We start from the raw sequence: 25,311 nt of genomic DNA, 5'->3' as shown, positions 1-25,311 counted from the left end.
CAGCTAATCTAATGGCTACCAGACTATTTGCATTGCCCCCCCCCCCTCTCTTCTACACTGCTGCTACTCTCTTATCTATGCAAATTAACTCTACCTACATCTACATATTACCTCGACACCGGCGCCCCCACACATTGACTCTGTACCGGTACCCCCTGTATATAGCCCTGCTATTTTTATTTACTGCTGCTCTTTAAATATTTGTTTTTCTTATCTTGTACTTTTTCTTATTTTATATATATATTTTTTAGATATTTTCTTAACTACATTGTTGGTTAAGGGCTTGTAAGTATTTCACTACGGTCTACAGCTGTTGTATTCGGCACGTGACAAATTAAATTTGATTTGATTTTTGCGACTGCTCTTGAAGAAATGTCCAAGTTCTTGAAATGTTCCGGATTGACTGACCTTCGTGTCTTAAAGTAACGATGGACTGTCATTTCTCTTTGCTTATTTGAGCTGTTCTTGCCATAATATGGACTTGGTCTTTTACCAAGTATGGCTATTTTCTGTATACCACCCCTACCTTTTCACACACAACTGATTGGCTCAAACGCATTAAGAAGGAAAGAAATTCCACAAATGAACTTTTAACAAGGCACACCTGTTAATCAAAATGCATTCCAGGTGACTACCTCAAGAAGCTGGTTGAGAGAATGCCAAGAGTGTGCAAAGATGTCATCAAGGCAAAGGGTGGCTACTTTGAATAATCTCAAATATAAAGTATATTTTGAATTGTTCAACACTTATTTGGATACTACACGATTACATATGTGTTATTTCATAGTTTTGTTGTCTTCACTACTATTCCACAATGTAGAAAATAAGTAAAAGGGAAAAACCTTGAATGAGTAGTTCAGTCCATATTTTGACTGGTACTGTATAGGCTTTTGCTGGCTGCTCTGGTGACCTCAATGTCGAATAACATTTTATCATAGCTACATGATTTGAAGAATAGTTTCACATGCTTTATGTGCAGTAGGTAAAATCAGTAGATAAGATACACAATGTCATCTTATCATCAATTGTTACTGAGTAGTATCATAGTGTACTGTACTGGCCATACAGACAAGTAGAGGTCAACGTGCACTGGGACTGTGTCACAGGGCTGGCTAACCAAAACACAGCCCATCTACAGCAACAGGCTACAAAATACAGTTGCATTGTTATAAGATGCATGTCGTGTATCTATTTGAGAACAAATTCTCTTCTTCAGTCCAACCTGGTGGTGTGCAAGTCAGCAGTGCACTTCCAGGTGCTGCTGTTCTGTCCTCATTGTTTCACATCCTGTTGTTGAGTGAGAAAGCACAGGTTAGACATGACTTCCTCTTTCCACAAGTGGCTTCCTCAGCTACAGAGGACTAGCATTGTGGTTTGTCCTCTGTACAAAAGTACTGTTTTAGTTTTCACTGTTATTTTGTTACATTAACATTTTACATACATGGTACTTTTAAACACAGTATGACATAACAGAAATATAGTTTTTCGATATACACATGAAACATTATATTAGATGTGACAGATTGGGGGAGGAGTGGCCATATATGTAAAATCTAATTTCATTGCGTTCAATCTCTAAATATTTCGTGTTCCCAAGAAATTTGAGCTCCTGGTTGTAGATGTGACCATAAACCAGAACACATTTATTTGTTGCTGGGATTAACTGCCCCCCCTGCTGCCATGGCAGGTGCTATATCTGAGTGTTTTAAAGCCTTTTCTGTCCTCGGAGTTTGTCATTTTAGGGGATTTGAATCTGGATTAGTTATCCCTGCCCTCAGATCAATTTAACCTCTTAAATGTAGATTTACGTGTAAATAGACCTACCCAACAGTAACTGGTATTCATGTGTAATTACATGATTCTGACATGCCAAAACTTGGTATATTTGGAAAGAAGACCTCTGGTAGATTATGAGTAAATTATCAGAAGATGGATAGGAGTTAGTTCACAAGATCAAGCACACACAAAATAACCTTTTCTATTTTGAAAGTCATCTTTCATTGACCAGATATACGTGAATTATTGATGACTAGAGCTGGAAATACATCAAATGGCTTCCACAACATGTGAACAATATCAGGAAAAAAAAATGGAATTGATAGACCTAACAACTAGAAATGGGCAGATGTTTTAGTAAGTGGTGTCAGGTGTGGTCACGGGATGTTGCCAGTGTCCCTAAACCTCTCCAAAGTGGTATATGTCTGTAAATTAGGGAATTTCAGTGCTATTACATATTTTCAATCCCTAAATGCTATTTGTTAAGTTTAAAAACACAATTTCTACCATATCAACCTTACTAAAACATTGTGGTGGTGTTATGGGGTAGGTAGGTGGTTAGAGCATTGGGCCTGTAACCAAAAGGTTGCTAGATTGAATCCCGAGCTGAAAAGGTTAACATCTGTCGTTCTGCCCCTGAACAAGGCAGTTAACCCACTGTTCCTAGGCCGTCATTGTAAATAAGAATTTGTTCTTAACCCCCTTGCCTAGTTAAATAAAGGTAAAATAAAAAAATCCAGGGTACATTCAAGTGTCGTTTCAACCTCTCCAAAGTGTCAGAATGTGGTAATTTCACTGTTTTTGCACACTGGATGTGCCTAAAATTTATTGTTCACTAAATAAATACATTTCTACAACACCAACTTCTCTCAAAACATTGTGGCGGTGTCGGTGGACATGCAGGGGACATGCAGGGTTTTTTCAACCTCCAAGGTGCCTGGACATTTAGCCTAGGCATATCCAATGTATTGGTCCCCTGTTTACAAAAAACATATAAAAGCAATATATATATATATATACACACACACACACACACACACACACACACACACACACACACACACACACTACCGTTCAAATGTTTGGGGGGCACTTAGAAATGTCCTTGTTACAATAACATCAAATTGATCAAAGTACACTGTAGACATTGTTAATGTTGTAAATGACTTGTTGCTGGAAATATCAGATTTTTTTAAATGGAATATCTACATAGGTGTACAGAGGCCCATTATCAGCAACCATCACTCCTGTGTTCCAATGGCACGTTGTGTTAGCTAATCCAAGTTTATCATTTTAAAAGGCAAATTGATCATTAGAAAATACTTTTGCAATCATGTTAGCACAGCTGAAAACTGTTGTACTGATTTAAAGAAGCAATAAAACTGGCCTTTAGACTAGTTGAGTATCTGGGTTGTGGGTTCGATCACAGGCTCAAAATGGCCAGAAACTTAGGTATTTCTTTTGAAACTCGTCAGTCTATTGATCTGAGAAATGAAGGCTATTCCATGAGAAAAATTGCCAAGAAACTGAAGATCTCATACAACGCTGTGCACTACTCCCTTAACAGAACAGCGCAAACTGGCCCTAACCAGAATAGAAAGAGGAGTGGGAGGCCCCGGTGCACAACTGAGCAAGAGGACAAGTACATTAGTGTCTAGTCTGAGAAACAGACTCCTCACAAGTCCTCAACTGGCAGCTTCATTAAAATAGTACCCACAAAACATCAGTCTCAACGTCATCAGTGAAGAGGCAATTCCGGATGCTGGCCTTCTAGGCAGAGTTCCTCTGTCCAGTGTCTGTTTTCTTTTGCCCATCTCTAAATCTTTTTTTATTTTTATTGGAAAGTCTGAGATTTGGTAACTCTGCCTAGAAGTCCAGAATCCCGGAGTCGCCTCTTCACTGTTGACTTTGAGACTGGTGTTTTGCACTATATTTCTGATCAATTTGATGTTCTTTTAATGGGATAAGAAATATGCTTTTCTATTAAAAACAAGGACATTTCTAAGTCACCCCAAAAAGTGTGCATGCATGTGTGTGTGCATACAAAAATGTCTTATCAAACACAAACTTGGTTACACAATTGTCCTTCACTAAAAAAGGTGCAAAAATAGAAACAAGTGGAACTATTTATCAAATGGTGTTGGTTTTTACATCCCAGGTGTAGATGATTTAGATTTCACTTTCACCTCAGCTTGTGCATCTTTGAAGCAGTTCCTCTCTGCCAGGAAACAAAAAGCAAACTGACAAACCCCCCCCCCCCCCCCCCCCCCCCCCCCCCATGTTTGTGCAGTGCTTGCAGTTCTACCTTCTGTCTTTTGGCATATGTGTTGGATAGTGGCGCTCACCTTGAGTGGGGGGGTCTTGTGATTGGTGTGAGGTTGCTTTGGGCCTCCAATTCAGCCATTTCCAACACCAGCTGCTCTTGGAAGGCCAACTGGAAGAGAGGGGTTTGACCTTTTTGCTTTGTCCATCTGCTTGTGGAGAATGAAAACCAGATTTACTGTAGCAATGTCCACAGTGGTAAAAGTCTTATACCACTTTCTGATCTTGTGGAGGCTACCACCAGGTCCTATCTCAAGCATCAGATAGGTCGATACCCACCATGCTGGCATTGTAGTCCTTCACAGAAACAGGAATTGGGCCATTGTTCCCTTTTCACCCTCCTTGAGACATGGTTGTTATTGAATGCCTCATGATGTGTGGTGAGAATGGTTACTTCCCTGGTGTCCCTACACGTTGTGTAAAATAAACATTTTGACTCTCTGGCCTTGTGGTCAATAACAGTAGGTTACAGGCAGACAAATAAACATGCTCATGAGCTGTGGAGTCCTGGCTTTTGGTGTGTATCAATGTATTCCGTGTTTATTTTGTTTATGCTTCACAACGCTAACTGGAATGTAGGTAGCAGCCGTCTTGAAATTAGGTCATTGGCTCGGCCTGCCCTTATACATTCGTATGCCCATATATGCTAGTAAATCACACTAAAGATTTGAAGGCACAGATCAATAGCCAAGATACTAAACTTTCTGCAGAGACACTGCTTTTGCAGATAGGGGCTACCATTCTCATACCAGGCTATTTTATTCAATTCAATCTAATAGGGTCCCCAAATATGGGGACACTACATTTAGGAGTATATGCATTGATTTTAATCTGACTCGATTTAAATCTAAACCCACGTGGCGAAATGTGAAAAACCCTGTTAACTCATCTTTGATTTGAATTCTTAATAATAACCCCCATAAATGTTTGTCTAGTGAAGTATTTGCATTTGATCTGTGGTTGGTTCTCCTCGAGGGTTTTTACTAGAGGTCGACCGATTTATGATTTTTCAATGCCGATACCGATATATTGGAGGACCCAAAAAAAGCCGATACCGATTAATCGGCTGATTTTATAAAAAAAAGTATTTGTAATAATGACAATTACAACAATACTGAGTGAACACTTATTTTAACTTAATATAATACATAAATAAAATCAATTTAGCCTCAAATAAATAATGAAACATGTTCAATTTGGTTTAAATAATGCAAAAACAAAGTGTTGGAGAAGAAAGTAAAAGTGCAATATGTGCCATGTAAGAAAGCTAACATTTAAGTTTCTTGCTCAGACCATGAGAACATATGAAAGCTGGTGGTTCCTCTTAACAGGAGTCTTCAATATTCCCAGGTAAGAACTTTTAGGCTGTAGTTATTATTGGAATTATAGGACTATTTCTCTCTCTACCATTTGTATTTCATTAACCTTTAACTATTGGATGTTCTTATAGGCACTTTAGTATTGCCAGTGTAACAGTACAGCTTCTGTCCCTCTCCTCGCTCCTCCCTGGGCTCAAACCAGGAACACAATGACAACAACCACCCTCGAAGCAGCGTTACCCATGCAGAGCAAGGGGAACAACTACTCCAAGTCTCAGAGCGAGTGATGTTTGAAACGCTATTAGCGCGCACCCCGCTAACTAGCTAGCCATTTCACATCGGTTACACCAGCCTAATCTCGGGAGTTGATAGGCTTGAAGTCATAAACAGCTGCTGGCAAACACACAAAAGTGCTGTTTGTAGGAATGCTTATGAGCCTGCTGCTGCCTACCACCTCTGTCAGACTGCTCTATCAAATCATAGACTTAGTTATAACATAATAACACACAGAAATACGAGCCTTAGGTCATTAATGTGGCCAAATCCGGAAACCATCATCTTGAAAACAAGACGTTTATTCTTTCAGTGAAATACGGAACCGTAATTGAGATGTGACAATTTCACCTGGTTAATATTGCCTGCTAACCTGGATTTCTTTTAGCTAAATATGCAGGTTTAAAAATATATATTTCTGTGTATTGATTTTAACCCACTGTTCCTAGGCCGTCATTGAAAATAAGAATGTGTTCTTAACTGACTTGCCTAGTTAAATAAAGATTAAATAAAGGTGTAAAAATCTGCCAAATCAGTGTCCAACAATAAAGATTTCCGATAGTTATGATGGCTTGAAATCAGCCCTAATTCCGATTAATCGGTCGACCTCTAGTTTTTACATGTGATTTAGCTTCTGTCTCCTGTATTCATTACCCTAGAAAAAATGATCCTCTGTGTTTATTCCTCTGGTAGATAACATACCCCTTTTAAACAATTCAGAGTCCATGATAGATCTAACCCTTGGTTTTCTTCGGAGTAATCTGAGCTTATTCAGATGAGAAATAAGGCCTGGGCCAAAGCAAGGTTAACTGACTCTAGTGGACTTGCAATATTTTAGACAATTGAGAAACATATCTCTATTTAAGAAAGCTAAATCAATTTACTTTTTAAGCTCCATCTTTTGTCATCCTTCAAAATTTTGGAAAACAGTAAACGCAGTGTACAACGAACTGTACAAGTTCCTCTTCTCTGCCTAAGCAAGTTCTGTCTGACTCTGGTGTCATAACTGAGAAGAATGGGATAAGTTATGCTTTTAATCATCATTTCATCTTGGCAGGCTTTTTATTTGAGTAAAACAGTGGTTTAATTGATCCTGGTCAGTCAATCAACTGCTTTTGTCAGCCTCTAGCTGACTCTACGGTTAACCCATCAACTTCTAGTGAATCTTTGTTTTCATCTCAACAATTTACTATCTGTGATGTGCTAGATGCCTTGCTTAAATCCACTGGGGCTGATATGCTGAATCCATTTTCTTCTGCAGCTCTCTGCCCCTCTGATTGCTGAATCGTTAACCTACATTTTTATCTTGATGATTAGATCAGGTACTATCCCCAGGGTTTGGAAGGCAGCCCATGTACTCTCCTTTTCACAAAGCTTTTGACTCTTGTGACCTAAATAATTATTTGTCTATTTCTAAACATTCTTGCCTAGCTAAAATATTAGAATCCTTGATTCATTCTCAGCGAAGAACTTTCTTATGTTTGAAATGTATTCTAAATGTACATCAGTCAGGTTTTAGACCAGGTGAATCTGTTAATGAATGTTGTGGCTGTACAGTGCATTTGGAAATTATTCTGACCCCTTGACTTCTTCCACATTTTGTTACGTTACAGTGTTGCTACACAGCTCTTTTCAGGTCTCTCCAGAGATGTTTGAACAGGTTCAAGTCCGGGCTGTTGCTGGGCCCCTCAAGGACAGTCAGAGACTTGTCGGAAGCCACTCCTGTGTTGTCTTGGCTGTGTGCTTAGGGTTGTTGCCCCGTTAGAAGGTGAACCTTCACCCCAGTCTGATGCCTTCAGTGCTCTGGAGTAGGATCTCTCTGTACTTTGCTCCGTTAATCTTTCTCTCAATCCTGACTAGTCTCCCAGTCCTTGCTGATGTGGAAAAACATCCCCACAGCATGTTGCTGCCACCACCATGCTTCACCATAGGGATAGTGCCAGGTTTCCTCCAGAGGTGACGCTTTGCATTCAGGCCAGAGTTCAATCTTGGTTTCATCAGACCACAGAATCTTGTTTCTCATGGTCTGAGTCCTTTCAGTGCCTTTTGGCAAACTCCATGCAGAACTCTGGAGCTCTGTCAGTGACCATTGGGTTCTTGGTCACCTCCCTGACCAAGGACCTTCTCCCCTGTTGCTCAGTTTGGACAGCTCTAGGAAGAGTCTCGGTTGTTCCAAATATCATCCATTTAAGAATGATGGAGGCCACTGTGTTCTTGGGGCCCTTCAATGCTACGCTAATGTTTTTGGTACCCTTCCCCACATCTGTGCCTCGACACAGTTCTGTTTCGGGGCTCTACGGACACTTCTTTCTACCTCATGGCTTGGTTTTTGCTCTGACATGCACTGTCAACTGTGGGACCTTACATAGGCAGGTATGTGCCTTCTCAAATCATGTCCAATCAATTGAATTTACCACAAGTGGACTCCAATCAAGGTGTAGAAACATCTGATCAATGGAAACAGGATTGCACTGTATGTAATTAATCTGTAAAAGACACCTTGGGCTCAGTATTATCCCTGATAAAATAAAAGTGAAATACCCGGTATACATGATATGTAGTGTTTTCTTGATCACAACTATGACAGATCATGAGCTTTAATCCCAGCCCTCAGCCACTCTGCCCATCCCACCTATTTCCGTAGACCACCCTCTCTTGATTTCCATTTTCCTCTGTACTACTTTAGCATTAAATTATCTGCCGAAATTGTTGCCACCCCTATTACTAGCCTGTTCAACCTCTCTTTCGTGTCGTCTGAGATTCCCAAAGATTGGAAAGCAGCTGCGGTCATCCCCCTCTTCAAAGGGGGGGACACTCTTGACCCTTAACTGCTACAGACCTATATCTATCCTAACATGCCTTTCTAAGGTCTTCGAAAGCCATGTCAACAAACAGATTACCGACCATTTCGAATCTCACCATACCTTCTCTGCTATGCAATCTGGTTTCAGAGCTGGTCATGGGTGCACCTCAGCCACGCTCAAGGTCCTAAACGATATCTTAACCGCCATCGATAAGAAACATTACTGTGCAGCCGTATTCATTGATCTGGCCAAGGCTTTCGACTCTGTCAATCACCACATCCTCATCGGCAGACTCGACAGCCTTGGTTTCTCAAATGATTGCCTCGCCTGGTTCACCAACTACTTCTCTGATAGAGTTCAGTGTGTCAAATCGGAGGGTCTGCTGTCCGGACCTCTGGCAGTCTCTATGGGGGTGCCACAGGGTTAAATTCTTGGACCGACTGTATACATCTGTATACATCAATGAGGTCGCTCTTGCTGCTGGTGAGTCCCTGATCCACCTCTACGCAGACGACACCATTCTGTATACTTCCGTCCCTTCTTTGGACACTGTTAACAACCCTCCAGGCAAGCTTCAATGCCATACAACTCTCCTTCCGTGGCCTCCAATTGCTCTTAAATACAAGTAAAACTAAATGCATGCTCTTCAACCGATCACTACCTGCACCTACCCGCCTGTCCAACATCACTACTCTGGACGGCTCTGACTTAGAATACGTGGACAACTACAAATACTTAGGTGTCTGGCTAGACTGTAAACTCTCCTTCCAGACCCATATCAAACATCTCCAATCCAAAGTTAAATCTAGAATTGGCTTCCTATTTCGCAACAAAGCATCCTTCACTCATGCTGCCAAACATACCCTTGTAAAACTGACCATCCTACCAATCCTCGACTTTGGCGATGTCATTTACAAAATAGCCTCCAATACCCTACTCAACAAATTGGATGCAGTCTATCACAGTGCAATCTGTTTTATCACCAAAGCCCCATATACTACCCACCATTGCGACCTGTACGCTCTCGTTGGCTGGCCCTCGCTTCACACTCGTCGCCAAACCCACTGGCTCCATGTCATCTACAAGACCCTGCTAGGTAAAGTCCCCCCTTATCTCAGCTCGCTGGTCACCATAGCATCTCCCACCTGTAGCACACGCTCCAGCAGGTATATCTCTCTAGTCACCCCCAAAACCAATTCTTTCTTTGGCCGCCTCTCCTTCCTGTTCTCTGCTGCCAATGACTGGAACGAACTACAAAAATCTCTGAAACTGGAAACACTTATCTCCCTCACTAGCTTTAAGCACCAACTGTCAGAGCAGCTCACAGATTACTGCACCTGTACATAGCCCACCTATAATTTAGCCCAAACAACTACCTCTTTCCCAACTGTATTTAATTTGTATTTATTTATTTATTTTGCTCCTTTGCACCCCATTATTTTTTTATTTCTACTTTGCACATTCTTCCATTGCAAAACTACCATTCCAGTATTTTACTTGCTATATTGTATTTTGCCATCTTGGCCTTTTTTTGCCTTTACCTCCCTTCTCACCTCATTTGCTCACATTGTATATAGACTTGTTTATACTGCATTATTGACTGTATGTTTGTTTTTACTCCATGTGTAACTCTGTGTCGTTTTATCTGTCGAACTGCTTTGCTTTATCTTGGCCAGGTCGCAATTGTAAATGAGAACTTGTTCTCAACTTGCCTACCTGGTTAAATAAAGGTAAAATAAAATAAAAAAATAAAAAAAATTAAAAAATTAAACTTTGCATCAAGTTACTCTTATCAAAAGCTAAATTATAATAGCATCAAATAATAATTTTGTAAATTCAGGTACCATTTTACTGAGTATTTACCTAGGATTAGGCAACTCATTTATTCCACAGAGCTAACCTTGTCTACCCTATCATTCTAAGCAATAAGTAACCTTTGACCTTTTGTCTGTCTGCCCCTCAGTGGAGTCGGTGTGTCCTCCCGCAGGGCAGGGCAGTCTTCCAGTCCAGGAGGAGGACAGTGTTCAGTTCAGTAAGCTGTCCTACCTGGGCTGTACGTGGGTGAAGGCCCCTCGCAGTGAGCCCGAGGCCCTGAGAGCCATGACCACGCTGCGGGCAGAGAGTGCCATCCCAATTCCCATCACCCTCCATGTGCCCAATGTACCCGAGGGCTGCGTCAGGTCAGTCATATAGAGACTCTACTATGTGAAGTGTGTGTGTGTGTGTGGTCACTGTGGGTAGAGCGTAGCAACTCTGTCATGTTTTACCCTCTGTGCTCAACATGTGTCAGATCAGTTATCACATGTACCAATATACTGCACCACTGCAGTAAATATATGAATGTGTCCTATTTTTTTGAGCTCTGGGGCATTTCTCCTGAAATAACAGACCTAAATGAAATCCTTCAAGAACATATGCTTGCAACTAGGCATGGGTGGTATCCAGATTTTCATATAGTTATACCGTCCTTTTTTCATCCCGGGATTTATGGTATTACCGACATAGCACACAAGGGGCACTAAAAATGCGAGGAAAGACTATTAGGCCCCTTATTACAAGAATGCTAATAAGATTTGCGCAAAGTAATAGTGAAATGTTAATGAGCGAAAACAAACACAACTAATTGCAAAGACAGGCAAATCCCAACATAGCTAGTAGCTACCAAATGTCATTTTCGGTGAGTGTAGACATTTACAAGCAAAAGTGAATGAGAGAAATTGTGCAAATGAACAAAGTTCTGATGCATGCTATTCTGAAGGAAGGGCTTGTATACCTGGAACGGATGGGAGAAGAACAGAAGAGGAGAAAAAACACTAGTAGGAAGCACAGTTCAAAAAAAGGCAACTGTACAGAACTCTTCCAGAGCTTTTTGACTGCTAGCAGGAAGCCATTATAAGATATCTGGGGGCAAACATTTAGCAGTGAATTGTAAACAGGTGAAACTTTATCACCTCATGTGCGCTGCACAACGGAGACTCACCGACAGATATTAAACACTCCTGCTTTCTCCTGTTGTGCTATTTACAAACAAATGTGACTGGCTCCACTGTTCTGAGGAACAGTAAGCTTCATAATGGAAAAGAATTTAATACCTTTTTATTTAACTGGTCAAGTCAGTTAAGAACAAATTCTTACGTACAATGACGGCCTTCCCCGGCCAAATCCGGACGACGCTGGGCCAATTGTGCGCCGCCCTATGGGACTCCCAATCATGCAGCCTGGATTCGAACCAGGGACTGCAGTGATATGCAATGCCTTATACCGCTGAGCCACTCGGGAGCCCCAACTGGAGATCGGAAGTCATCTTGCAGGCCCTGGGCCACCACAGACGTTGCCAGAAAGAGGAAATTAAATAATGAACCATGTGGTAATGAAATCTCTTTCTTATTGCTTTTGCCAGATGAGAAGCTAACACGTCATTTGTGGGAAATAACATGACTGATTACATCAGAGGAAATTAGTACAAAAATAAAATGAAATACACTAACGTCAATGTGTATGAGTCTTAGGGGGCCTAGGCTTAACTAAACAACTTCTAACTCCTACTGTACACACTTATGGAGAGCTCAGAGATTTTGATTGTTCTAAAAACTTTGTGGGGACTATCCCAGATAAAGAAAAGCAGTAGCACTCAGATCTTTGCCAAAATGTCAACCAATTGTATGTCCCTGTTAATGTCAATATAGTAAGCACAATCCTTTTTCTAAGATCTATAGTTACGATTGTTTTTGCAAGGAACATTTCAATAGGATTTGCCAGGCTTAATGACTTGAAGTCGTCTCCCATGCCTCAGGATCGTGGACCAGGCATCGGGCACGGAGATCGCTTCTTTCCCCATCTACAAGGTGCTGTTCTGCTCTCGGGGTCGCGAGGGTTCCATCGAGAGCGACTGCTTCTCCTTCACTGAGAGCTACCGTAGCTCTGAGGATTTTCAGATCCATGTCTTCTCCTGCCATATCAAGGAAGCTGTGAGTCACTATTCTATTTATTGTCTGGATAATCATTATTGGTACAGGGAGCAATATACAGTAATGGTGTAAACATACACTTGATTTGGAGGTAGTCAAGATGGCGACTGAGGTAGTCAGGGGAAGGTGATCCGTTTGGCATTCCCTCTCTTTACTAAAATATGCCTCTTAATAAGGAAAGAACTCTACTCTAAAGTTAAGAAATAACTGAAACATTATGTATGCAACTGCATGTTATGGCAAATACTAGATCGAGAAATAAAGACAAACAAACACGGCGATAAACACAGTGAAACAAGGCGACCATGGACCAAGTAGCTGACGACTCGACTAAAGTGAGTTTGGAGACACTAACAGAAATTCACTGGCAATGAGAAACTAATGCAGATGAAGAAAATATCCAACGATGGGTCATAAATCTATAATGTTGATGCAAACTTATTTGAAAACATTTATATTAATCAAATGAGTCTCCCAAGATACAAATAACTAATAGAAGGGTACAGGACTAAAATACAGTTTTAAGTATGTCAGTGGACCATGAAGGCAATCATACTACCAACTCACTGTCTGGCGCTCAGAAGTAACGAATACTATGTACACGTTGGAATTGACTAATATTTGGAGGCTTAAAAACCGGATCTCGTAAAATATACTTAATCGAGCTAATCAGATTGATTATTTTCTGGGATCTGTTTCTATTGTGCCAAAAGTGAAGAAAAAAAAGGGCAAACAGTCAATGGGAAATATCATTATACTCTGTTTGGGCAATATCAGTAGAAGTGTTAAAAATAGGGAGGTCCAGGACCCTCGTAAAACAGGGTGGGTTGCACCAACATGGATTAACTCTTAAACTGGGTTAAATCAAGTTGTATCTATTCATTTTGTTGCACCAAATTTTAAACCTAGTTTTAAATGAATCCTAGTTCAATTAAATCCTTCCTCTAATCTAAGTTTAGTTTTCACTTTAAACCTAGATAAATGTTTCTCAAAGATTATTATAATATTTTTTTTTATATAGGGTGGGTTGCACCACCATGATTTTAAATTAAACTAGGATTAGCGCCAGTCTAGATTTTGTAAAGCTAGGTAAATAATTAATCAGAGATGTGTTGCACCACATAATCATAAATTGACTTATCCAGATTTAAAATGAACGGTTTTAAACTGCGATTAGTGACATGTTACACCCTTCGTGAGTTGAAAACGAAGTAGCTAGCCTACTTGACAATTGAAGCCACAAAGTTGCTGTTCCTTGATAAAATAATAACAAAGTAACATTAGAACTACTGTAACTCCATCATGAAAGGTTCTCTTGGGTTGGCTGATTTGAAATAAAATCCGTTATTTGCCAGTACTAGACAGAAAACGAATTAGTTATCTACTGTAGCTAGCTAGTTCATAAACCAAGCTAGCTAGCGTACATTTATTATTATTATTATTATTATTATTATTATTATTATTGTCATTGCTTAACTTTAATTAGCCCTTTTTTGTTTGTCTGCTTGCCACCTGAACATGGCACGTCAAAGAAGTACACATCTCTCCACTTATGGAAAAAAAATATTGTCGGAGTGAAAAGACAACCTTCTATTCTAATAGACTATAAAGCACAATTCTATATTCTCTTTTTCCCTCCTCTCCCCCTCTTCCTACAGGTGAGCCGGATCCTGTACAGTTTCTCCACAGCGTTCCGCCGCTCCTCCAAGCCAGCCCCTGACGTGAGGGACTCGGCCCTGCCCCTCTCCCCCGACAGTGACCTCTTCAGCTTCACAGTCTCACTGGAGGTGCGGGAGGACGACAGCAAGGGAAACTATAGGTCAGCATGAAGCCACTAAATGCGCTTACACTCACACACACACACACACACACACATACACACACTTATGCATGCTATGGGGTGAAAGCACTCACTCACTCACTCACTCACTTTAACAGACCTTTAAGCCAACAACATACTCCTCTCCTCAGCCCAGTTCCCAAGGACCGGGACAAGTTCTACTTCAAGCTGCGGCAGGGCGTGCAGAAGAAGGTGGTGGTCATGGTCCAGCAGATGAGCAACCAAGAGCTGGGCATTGAGAGGTGAGGGGCTACTGCCTATTTGACCCTTCTGTAAGGCCTTCTGAGCTGCATACACTAGACAGCACCACTGTCCTATACTGTAGCATGCTGTTCTTGATATGCACAAGAACACACAACCCCTCTGGGTCATATTGGTAAGTACAAGAGGGAGACTGTGGTAAAGCTTGACTTAAGGAAATACTATGCAATAGACCCCCACATTTTTTATGTGTGATTTTTAGTTTGAATGTCTTTTTCATGCTGAGTCATTGGAAATGAAACAATGAAGATAAGATCAGCTAACACATAGTCATTCGAGAATTGCATAGTGAAGAGCCGGAAGAGCGAGTGTCCTCATTTCACTCTATGCTAGTCTAGGATAAAGTCATTGTGATGTGAGTATGTTTACAGGTTTAGACTGTGTAGCAGTTTAGCTTCCTTGCTCGAACAGTAACAGCTTCCTTTGTGTCAGTCTGTTTTGTGGCTTCTGAAAGGCATTTAATTACTTAGTTACAGTTCATTTGGAAAGTATACAGGCCCCTTGGCTTTTTCCACATTTTGTTACATTACAGCCTTATTCTGAAATGGATTAAATGGCTTTTTTCCCCCTCCTCAATCTACACACAATACCCAAAAATGATAAAGCAAAAACTGTTTTGTAGATATTTTTGCTAATGTATTACAAATAATTAAAAAATCACATTCAGCTCTCACTGTATTTAGCAGAGGTTATTATCCAGAGTGATTTACAGGAGTGAGTGCATACATTTGTGTACATTTTCGTACTGGTCCCCCGTGGGAAACTAACCCACAACCATGGCACTGCATGCTCTACCAACTGAGCCACACGGGACCAGGCAGACGCCTTACATCCTATTTTTTAGTTTCAACCGTCTTTTTTTTAATGTTCATATCTCCTTTAAGCAGTGACGGTGTGTCATTCTGCCTACTCGTTTTGCTCAAGTGGCTTACCTAAACAAAAATTGTGTGTGTGTGTGGTCATGTCAGTTGCTATAAATGACATTGAATTTGTCACATGCTCCATAAAGAATGTGTAAAACTAACAGTGGAATGCTTACTAATGGGCCCTTCCCAGTAATGCAGAAAAATTGAACAATTATAACACAAGGAATAAATTAACAATGAGAATTGATAACTTTATGCACAAGTCCATGTGCAGGGGTACGAGGTAATTGAGGTAGATATGTACACTGAACAAAAATACGAAGGCAATATGTAAATGTTTCATTCGCTGAAATAAAAGAGCCCAGAAAGGTTCCATATGCACAAAAAGCTTATTTCTCTCAAATATTGTGCACACATTTGTTTACATCCCTTTTAGTGAGCATTTCTTTGCCAGGATAATCCATCCACCTGACAGGTGTGGCATATCAAGAGGCGGATTAAACAGCATGATCATTACACAGGTGCACCTTGTGCTAGGGACAATAAAAGGCCACTCTAAAATGTGCTGTTTTGTCACACAACACAATGCCACAGATGTCTCAAGTTTTGAGGGAGCGTGCAGTTGGCATGCTGACTGCAGGAATGCCCACCAGAGCTGTTGCCAGAGAATGTGATGTTAATTTCACTACCATAAGCCGCTTCCAACGTCGTTTTAGAGATTTTGGCAGAATGTCTAACTGGCCTCACAACCGCAGACCACGTATGTCATCGTGTGGGGGAGCGGTTTGCGGACGTCAACTTTGTGAACAGAGTGCCCCGTGGTGGTGGGATTATGGTATGGGCAGACATAAGCTATGGACAACAAACACATTAGCATTTTATCGACAGCAATTTGAATGCACAGAAATACCATAACTAGATTTTGAGGCCCTTAAATAAAAAAAATAAAAAATAAGCATTTTTACTATCTGTGACCAACAGATGCATATCTGTATTCCCAGTCTTGTGAAATCAATCAATTGAATGAATTGCTTTCAATTGACTGACTACCTCATGTGAACTGTAAATCTTTGAAATGGTTGCATGTTGCGTTTTATTTCAGTATACATATAGTAGGAATAACGTGACTAGGCAAAATTATAGACAAATAGCAGTAACAGCAGTGCATGTAATGAGACAAATGCAGATAGTTAGTTAATCAATAGCTACTAACTATTTAGCAGTCTTATGGCTTGGGGTAGAAGCTGTTCGGGGTCCTGTTGGTTCCAGACTTTAGACTCTGTATGGTATGGTGCATCGGTATGGTTTGCCATGTGGTAGCTGAGATAACAGTCTGACTTGGGGGGCTGGAGTCTTTGACAATTTTTAGGGCCTTCCTCTGACACTGCCTGGTATAGAGGTCCTGGATTGCAGAGATGTACTGCTGTACGCACTACCATGCAGATGCCTTACCAAGCGGTGGTGCTGCCAATCAAGATGCTCTCGATGGTGTAGCTGTAGAACTTCTTGAGGACCCTTGACAAATCTTTTCAGCCTCCTGAGGAGGAAGAGGCGTTGTCGTGCCCCCTGCACATATGTGTGTATGGACCATGATAATTCCTTAATGATGTGGACACTGAGTAACTTGAAGCTCTCCACCTGCTCCACTACGGCCCCGTCGACGTGGCTGGGGGCTTGCTTGGCCCTCCGTTTCCTGTAGTCCACGATCAGCTCCTTTGTCTTGCTGACATTGAGGGAGAGGTTCTTGTCCTGGCACCACACTGCCAGGTCTTTGACGACCTCCCTTGTAGATTGTCTCATCATCTTCGTGAAACGTTATGGTGTTGGAGTCGTGCACGGCCATGCAGTCGTGGGTGAACGGGGACTACAGGAGGGGACTAGGCATGCTCCCATGAGGGGCACCCGTGTTGAGGGTCAGCGTGGCAGATGGCATTGCCTACCCTCACCACCTGGGGGCGACCCGTCAGGAAGTCCTGGATCCAGTTGCAGAGGGTGGTGTTCAATCCCAGGGTCCTGAGCTTAGTGATGGGCTTGGAGGTTACTATGGTGCTGAATGCAAAGCTGTAGTCTATGAACAGCATTCTCACATAGGCTTTCCATTTGTCCAAGTGGGAAAGGGATGTGTGGAGTGAAGTAGAGATTGCATCGTCTGTGGATTCAGTCATGCGAATTGGAGTGGGCCCAGGGTGTCTGGGATGATGGTGTTGATGTGAGTCGTCACCAGCGTTTCAAAGCATTTCATAGCTATATGAGTGCTACAGGCGATAGTCCTTTAGACAGGTTACCATGACATTCTTGGGCACTATGATGGTCTGCTTGAAACATGTAGGTGTTAGACTTGGTCAGGGAGAGGTTGGAAATGTCAGTGAAGACACTTGCCAGCTGGTCAGCGCATGCTCTGAGTACTTGTCCTGTTAATCCGTCTGACCCTGAAGCCTTGTGAATAATTTTTTGGTTTAATTGAACCTTTATTTAATTAGGCAAGTCAGATAATAACACATTCTTTCTTACAATGACGGCCTACACCGGCCAAACCCGGACGAGTCTATGGGACTCGCAATCACGGCCGGTTGTGATGGTCTGGATTCGATCCAGGGTGTCTGTAGTGATGCTTCAAGCACTCGGGAGTCCAATAATAGTAGCTTGCACGAGTAAGTCATGCCTTCTTACATCAGTAATGTCATGTGTAGGAAAGTTTTAGGTCAACCTTATGAAGGAGGGTGGAAATCAAATCTCTTCAGATGAGTATCTTTGTTCTGTGGAAGCATAATAAATGGTTTATATTCTTATGAAGTAGTGATTCTCAGCGCAACCACTTGATGGCGCACCTATCATAAGAAACAGGCACATAGTGGTCCCTGTCTCCAAGTGATATTGATATTGGCACTGCTTTGCTGTAGTTCATTTTGGATTCTTTGAATTTATAAATAGACCCATGCATATTCACCCACACCAGCATTCGACTAGAGTCTTCAGAATTGGGTCACTGTAACAAAATATACCTGTAGCTTTGCTACTGCCACGCTGATGGAGAATTATTTTAATTATTTGATTTTATTCAATTACGAGTCTCTCAGCAAATACCTTTTTGTCTTTTATAAGGAATCCAAATTCTGCCAAAACCCAAACTTTGGGTTTTAAGAAATGATGAAAGGTGAGTTGCAGTGCCCCCTTGAGCCATTGTCCCTGACCTGTGTTCCTCTCCCTCAGGTGTTTTGGGATGTTGCTGAGCCCAGGGCAGAAGGTTCGGAACAGTGACATGCATCTTCTAGACATGGTGAGCAGCAATCACGGTGGTTTCCTTTATTCACATAACCAGGTTCCAGAACAGCACTCCCATGTCTATGTACTGACCTATCACTATGAGACTAGTTATTTAGTCTTTCGTTGACTTTAGTGTACTCTTTATTGGACAGGTTAAACAGAGTTGAATTGGAAATCGATTCTTTGGCTTTTGATTGGAATGGCTTTGCCGTTTGAGGCCTGTTGACTGTGATTGTATGTCATTGCCCTGTTTGTGCCTATGTGAAGGAGTCCATGGGGAAGAGCTCGGATGGAAAGTCGTATGTGATCACGGGTACATGGAACCCCAACATGGCTGCCTTCCAGGTGCTGAATGAAGACACACCTAAAGGTGAGAACCATCCCTCAACCCTGTCACCAGCCTATCTTACTTACGCATGCCATTGTCAACCAGCCTGACACACTAGCATACTTTAGCATGTCATTGCCAACCAGCATTTTCTGACTCTCTTTCATCAATTCTAATGGACATCTGCCTAATAAAGCAGAAAACAACACAAATGGAAGCTCCTATACTATTATAGTGTTTATCTTACTATTTTCATCTGAGAAGATGGATGGCTGAGATGGCAAATTAAAGCCTAATTTCTGATATTGACAGGGGGAAGGCACTTATTTGCCTCTTTAGTTTTTTTCTGCTATAGACCCTGCAAACAATAATGAGTTGTTAGGATGTCCTGGGACGTCACAAAATAGTCGCCTTAAGTCGTCACGATTGTTGTAATGGTTTTGTGTAGGTCCTGGGGACTTCCCCGAGGACGTTTTTAGGAGTTCCTTCGAATGTTGTCTAATGTTCCCCTGGAGGTTTTGTCTAGTTCCTGTCACGTGATGTTCCCAAGGGAATGTTCTCTGGGGTCCTGTGTGTAGTTCCCTGCAAGTTCCCAGGACATCATTGAGGACCATGTCGGGACCTTTTTTTAGAACGTTTTCAGGACCATCATGCCACGTCCTAAAGAATAGTAAAATGAATGTCCTGACATGGTCCTCAGTGATGTCCCGGGAATGTACATTGAACTAGACCAGTGTCCCCCCAGAGAACGTTCCCTTGGGACCAACATTCGACTTTCTTAGAATGTTCTCAGAGCGTCAGTGGGATAACGTCGCACCGAAACCCTTACGGTACCTAATGGGAACGTCACAATGTCCTCAGGACGTCCCCTGTTTGCTAGGGAAAGCCTATTAGATTAGCAACATTGTGGTTGTGCTCTAGGATTGGTTTAGAGCGCGAGCAGCGTTCAACCTCAGTGGTTAACAGGGTCAGAGACTGAGGAAAGTGGATGTGGAAGACTACTGGTGCTGAGCTTTTCATTTGTGCTAATTGTAGCTAATGGCCCTGTCCATGTGGTCCCAGACTCGACCTATATAGCTAGCACCTTTTATTTGTAATGATTTTTTTTGGTACTCAACCAACACAGAACATTTCTTTTAAAGGCATTTCAAGTGACTTAAAATTGTGGTAACATTTCTTACTTTGAACAGTCACAAAATAGGCACTGCTTCTAACATTTGATACCAGCTATTCCTTATGATGGCCTGCAAAATAAATGATATATGCCCCAAACCAAATTGGCTGTCTGAAAACATGGGTGGTTTGGACACCTTTTCATATATCAGGTCCCAGTGTAATGCACAGTAAGACGCTGCCAAGCGCTGCAAGACCTCACCTCACTGAACTCATTATATCAAACAAATTAGCAGCGCTGCAGAGTTGCTGACTCGGAAGTCAGGAAAGTTTGACTTAAACCTATATGGCAGCTTGTCAAAGCAACCCAGCTCAGGGGAGTTAGGTAGTCCAAACTACAATGCCACGATTCCTCCACAAAGGAAACAAACCATTCACTAGTAGAAAAGGAAGTAGGTAGTTGTGATAACTGGCTTCAAGAACATGCATGTAAACATTGGATATTACTGTTTGTGTAAATAATAAACCAGAGCCAGAACATTTAGTAATTATACGTATAGATTTTAACTGATATACTGCAGCTAATGGTTTTTGAAATGTAAAGCTAAAGAAGACTTCCCACAAAACATGAACATTATTTGTTACTTATACAAAAACGGCCTTCTACCATAGACTCAAGACTCTGATTCTACAGTATTAAACCACACAGCTTACTTCATGTCAAAACTGGGAGAGAGAAGACTTCTAAAAACAATGGCCCTAGCGGTCTCAACTAAATAAATCCTTCTTTGTTGTCAGTGATTTGGCACGCAGGGAAAGTAGTCCTGTGGTATCGGAAGCTTGAAGGGATGCCGTTTCCTAAAACATCTTTCTAAACCAACATGCTATGCTTGACTTTTATCATAATTGGAATCTATTTTTCTATCTAGGCCATCCTTTACAAGGCAGTTTTGTAGACTTTTTTTCCCCTCCCCCCTGGTTAATTACAACAATAAAAACTTCTCACTGTGAAATGGGTTATTTTTCCCTCCGTTTCATAGCTCGGCGATTGCTATCTGTGTGTTTATTTTTCTCCCAATCCGTTTTTTTCAACCCCAAAAATTGGATGTTGCAAGATCTGTTACCCCGGACGTAACTTTTTCACTTGGATGAGGCTGGTGGTACTAGAGGACAGCTTAGATTTATGCTGCACTACATTGCGATATATCACACACAGCTTGTCTCATGCTGTGACTTGGAATGCGGTTTCCTTAGATTCAAAATAATTCGTAGATATTTAAAGATGCTGAGTTTCTTGGTTGTAGATATATGATTCTAGTTTTAAATTGGTCCGTTGTCTCTTTCTCTGGGAAGGGTGAGGTAAGAGAATAGGTGTGCTGCTGTCGCTAGTTTGACAGCTGGTGGTCGTGGTGGAATCCAAGCCCTCTGAGGAGTACACGTTTGGTCTACCTAATTAAAACAGCAGGCAATATATTTTCTCTGCGTTCTATAAACATACAATTAAATGAAGCTAATAGCCTACCATTTCACTTTGTCCACTTAGTGTGTCAACCCGCAACACCCACTTTAACCCAGACAGATACAGTATACATTCTGGAACTGCTGTTGGCACTACAAACACCCCCTCCAGTGTGTGACCTTGTCCTCTCTGTGGTGGTCTCTCTCCAGATAAGCAGGTGTACATGACCGTCGCGGTGGACCTGGTGGTGACTGAGGTGGTGGAGCCGGTGCGCTTCCTGCTGGAAACCCTGGTGCGCGTCTACCCGGCCAATGAGCGCTTCTGGTACTTTAGCCGCAAGGCCTTTAGCGAGACCTTCTACCTCAAACTCAAACAGGTAAATAAATGGCCAGTTAATAATGAATAAATATCCCAAATATCTCAACCTTTACCTCCATCACACACATAATAAATATCCCAACCTATACCTCATCGCACACATAATAAATATCCCAACCTATACCTCATCGCACATGTAATAAATATCCCAACTTTTACATCATCGCACACGTAATAAATATCCCAACTTTTACATCATCGCACACGTAATAAATATCCCAACCTATACCTCATCGCACACGTAATAAATATCCCAACTTTTACATCATCGCACACGTAATAAATATCCCAACCTATACCTCATCGCACACGTAATAAATATCCCAACCTATACCTCAACGCACACGTAATAAATATCCCAACTTTTACATCATCGCACATGTAATAAATATCCCAACTTTTACATCATCGCACACGTAATAAATATCCCAACTTTTACATCATCGCACACGTAATAAATATCCCAACTTTTACATCATCGCACACGTAATAAATATCCCAACTTTTACATTATCGCACACGTAATAAATATCCCAACTTATACCTCATCAGGACAATACAAAAGGGTATTTGGGGTATTTTATAGGAGGTATGTTGTATATTCTGCTTACTAGCTCTCGAAAGGCCATTTGCCTTACAAAAGGTGCCCAATCTGCTAGGGCATAAAGGCCATTAACCAACCTAGGCAAATTTGATTTGAAAACTGAAAAACCGTACCGATTCTGTTAAGAAAAACACAAGTGTATGTAAATGTACATAAATAATTAGCCTACCCTGTCCAAGTGTAGGTGATTAACTTATGCGTATTTTCTACAGTCTCATGTTCAGACCTATGCTCAAATCAAATACATTTTTATTGGTCACCTACACATGGTTAGCAGATGTTTAGCGAAATGCTTGTGCTTCTAGTTGCAACAATGCAGTAATATCTTACAAGTAATCTAATAAATTCATAACTACTACCTTTTACACACAAATGTAAGGGGTGAATAAGAATATGTACATATAAATATATGGATGAGCGATGGCTGTGCGGGGTAGGCAAGATGCAGTAGATGGTATAGAGCATTATATACATGAGATGAGTGTTGTAGGATATGTAAACATTATTAAAGTGGTGTTATTTAAGGTGACTAGTGATACCTTTTTAAGTCCATCTAATAAAGTGGCCAGAGATTTGAGTCTGTATGTTGACAGCAGCCTTTCTATGTGAGGGATGGCTGTTTAATAACAGTCTGATGGCCTTGAGATAGAAGCTGTTTTTCAGTCTCTCCGTGCCCGCTTTGATGCACCTGTACTGACCTCGCCTTCTGGATGATAGCTGGGTGAACAGGCAGTAGCTCGGGGGGTGGTTGTCCTTGATCTTTTTGGCCTTCCTGTGACATCGGGTTTTGTAGGTGGCCTAGCAGGTAGTTTGCCCCCGGTGATGCGTTGTGCAAATGTGCTCCCTCTGCTGTTTCCTGAAGTCCACGATCATGTCATTTGTTTTGTTGACGTTGAGTGAGAGGTTATTTTCCTGACACCACACTCCAAGGGCACTCACCTCCTCCCTGTAGGTCGTCTCGTCGTTGTTGGTAATTAAGCCTACCACTGTTTTGTCATCTGCAAACTTGATGATTTGTGTTGGAAGCGTGCATGGCCACGCAGTCATGGGTCAACAGGGAGTACAGGAGAGGGCTGCGAACGCACCCTTTTGGGGCCCCAGTGTTTATGATCAGTAGGTTGGAGATGTTGTTTCCTACCTTCACCACCTGGGGTGACCCGTCAGTAAGTCCAGGACCCAGTTGCACAGGGCGGGGTCGAGACCCAGGGTCTCGAGCTTAGTGACGAGTTTGGAGGGTACTATGGTGTTAAATGCTGAGCTGTAGTCAACTAACAGCATTTTTACATAGGTATTCCTTTTGTCCAGATGGTATAGGGCAGTGTGATGGCGATTGCATCGTCAGTGGTAAGCAAATTGGAGTGGGTCTAGGGTATTGGGTAGGACGGAGGTGATATGATTCTTAACCAGCCTCTCAAAGCACTTCATGATGACAGAAGTGAGTGCAAAGGGGGCGATAGTTATTTAGTTTAGTTACTTTAGCTTTCTTGGGAACAGGAACAATGGTGGCCATCTTGAAGCATGTGGGGACAACAGACTGGGATAGGGATTGATTGAATATGTCTGTAAACACACCAGCCAGCTGGTCTGCGCATGCTCTGAGGACGTGGCTAGGGATGCCGTCTGGGCCGACATGAGGTGCATGAAAATGTAGCCAAACCTTTAATGAGACTTTTAATTAAATATATACTGTGCCTTCGGAAAATATTTTGTTACGTTACACAGGCTTATTCTAAAATGGATCTAAAAAAGAATCCTCAGCATCTACACAAAATACACGATAATGTTAAAGCAAAAACAGGTTTTTAGAATTGTCTTCAAATGTATTAAAAATAAAAAATATAAAAAACAGACCCTTTGCTATGAGACAGGAAATTGAGCTCAGGTGCAACCTGTTTCTATTGATTATCCTTGATGTTTCTACAACTTGACTTCTGTATAGCACTTTGACATCCCCTGTTTAAATGGACTTTATAAATGTGATTGATTGGAGTCCACCTGTGGTAAATTCAATTGATTGGACATGATTTTCATGTCAGAACAAAAACCAAGCCATGAGGTCGAAGGAATTGTCTGTAGAGCTCCAAGACAGAATTGTGCCAAGGCACAGATCTGGGGAAGGGTAACAAAACATTTCTGCAGCATTGAAGGTGTCTCAAGAACACAGTGGCCTCCATAATTCTTAAATGAAAAAAGTTTGGAACCACCAAGACTCTTCCTAGAGCTGGCCGCCCGGCCAAACTGAGCAATCAGGGGAGTAGGGTCTTGGTCAGGGAGGTGACCAAGAACTCGATGGTCACTGACCGAGCTCCAGAGTTCCTCTGTGGAGATAGAACCTTCCAAAAGGAAAACCATCTTTGCAGCACTCCACCAATCAGGCCTTTATGGTAGAGTGGCCAGGTGGAAGCAACTCCTCCGTAAAAGGCACATGACAGCCCACTTGGAATTTGCCAAAAGGGACCTAAAGACTCTCAGACCATGAGAAACAAGGTTCACTGGTCTGATGAAACCAAGATTGAACTCTTTGGCCTGAATGCCAAGCGTCACATCTGGAGGAAACCTGGCACCATCCCTACGGTGAAGCATGGTGGTGGCAGCGTCATGCTATGGGGATGTTATTCAGGGGCAGGGACTGGGAGACTTGTCAGGATCGAGGCAAAGATGAACGGAGCAAAGTACAGAGATCCTTGATGAAAACCTGCTACAGAGCGCTCAGGACTTCAGACTTGGGCGAAGGTT

The 25,311-nt window shown here is 41.8% G+C and overlaps 1 protein-coding gene across 2 annotated transcripts in view; it reads left to right on the top strand.

The window, feature by feature from the left end:
* LOC109902324 (rab GTPase-activating protein 1-like) overlaps positions 1-25,311 on the top strand; it is a 162,881-nt gene that overhangs the window by 15,874 nt on the left and 121,696 nt on the right. For both annotated transcript variants that reach the window (XM_031786311.1, XM_031786313.1), the window contains exons 4-10: positions 10,458-10,674; positions 12,288-12,462; positions 14,121-14,281; positions 14,434-14,544; positions 18,640-18,706; positions 18,961-19,063; positions 21,803-21,969. In XM_031786311.1, coding sequence (XP_031642171.1) covers positions 10,458-10,674; positions 12,288-12,462; positions 14,121-14,281; positions 14,434-14,544; positions 18,640-18,706; positions 18,961-19,063; positions 21,803-21,969 — 1,001 coding nt within the window. The remainder of the gene's footprint in view (positions 1-10,457; positions 10,675-12,287; positions 12,463-14,120; positions 14,282-14,433; positions 14,545-18,639; positions 18,707-18,960; positions 19,064-21,802; positions 21,970-25,311) is intronic.

The sequence above is a fragment of the Oncorhynchus kisutch genome, linkage group LG13, assembly GCF_002021735.2.
Source record: "Oncorhynchus kisutch isolate 150728-3 linkage group LG13, Okis_V2, whole genome shotgun sequence".
NCBI classification, from domain to species: domain Eukaryota; kingdom Metazoa; phylum Chordata; class Actinopteri; order Salmoniformes; family Salmonidae; genus Oncorhynchus; species Oncorhynchus kisutch.
This window is presented reverse-complemented; position numbering and strand designations above follow the sequence as displayed.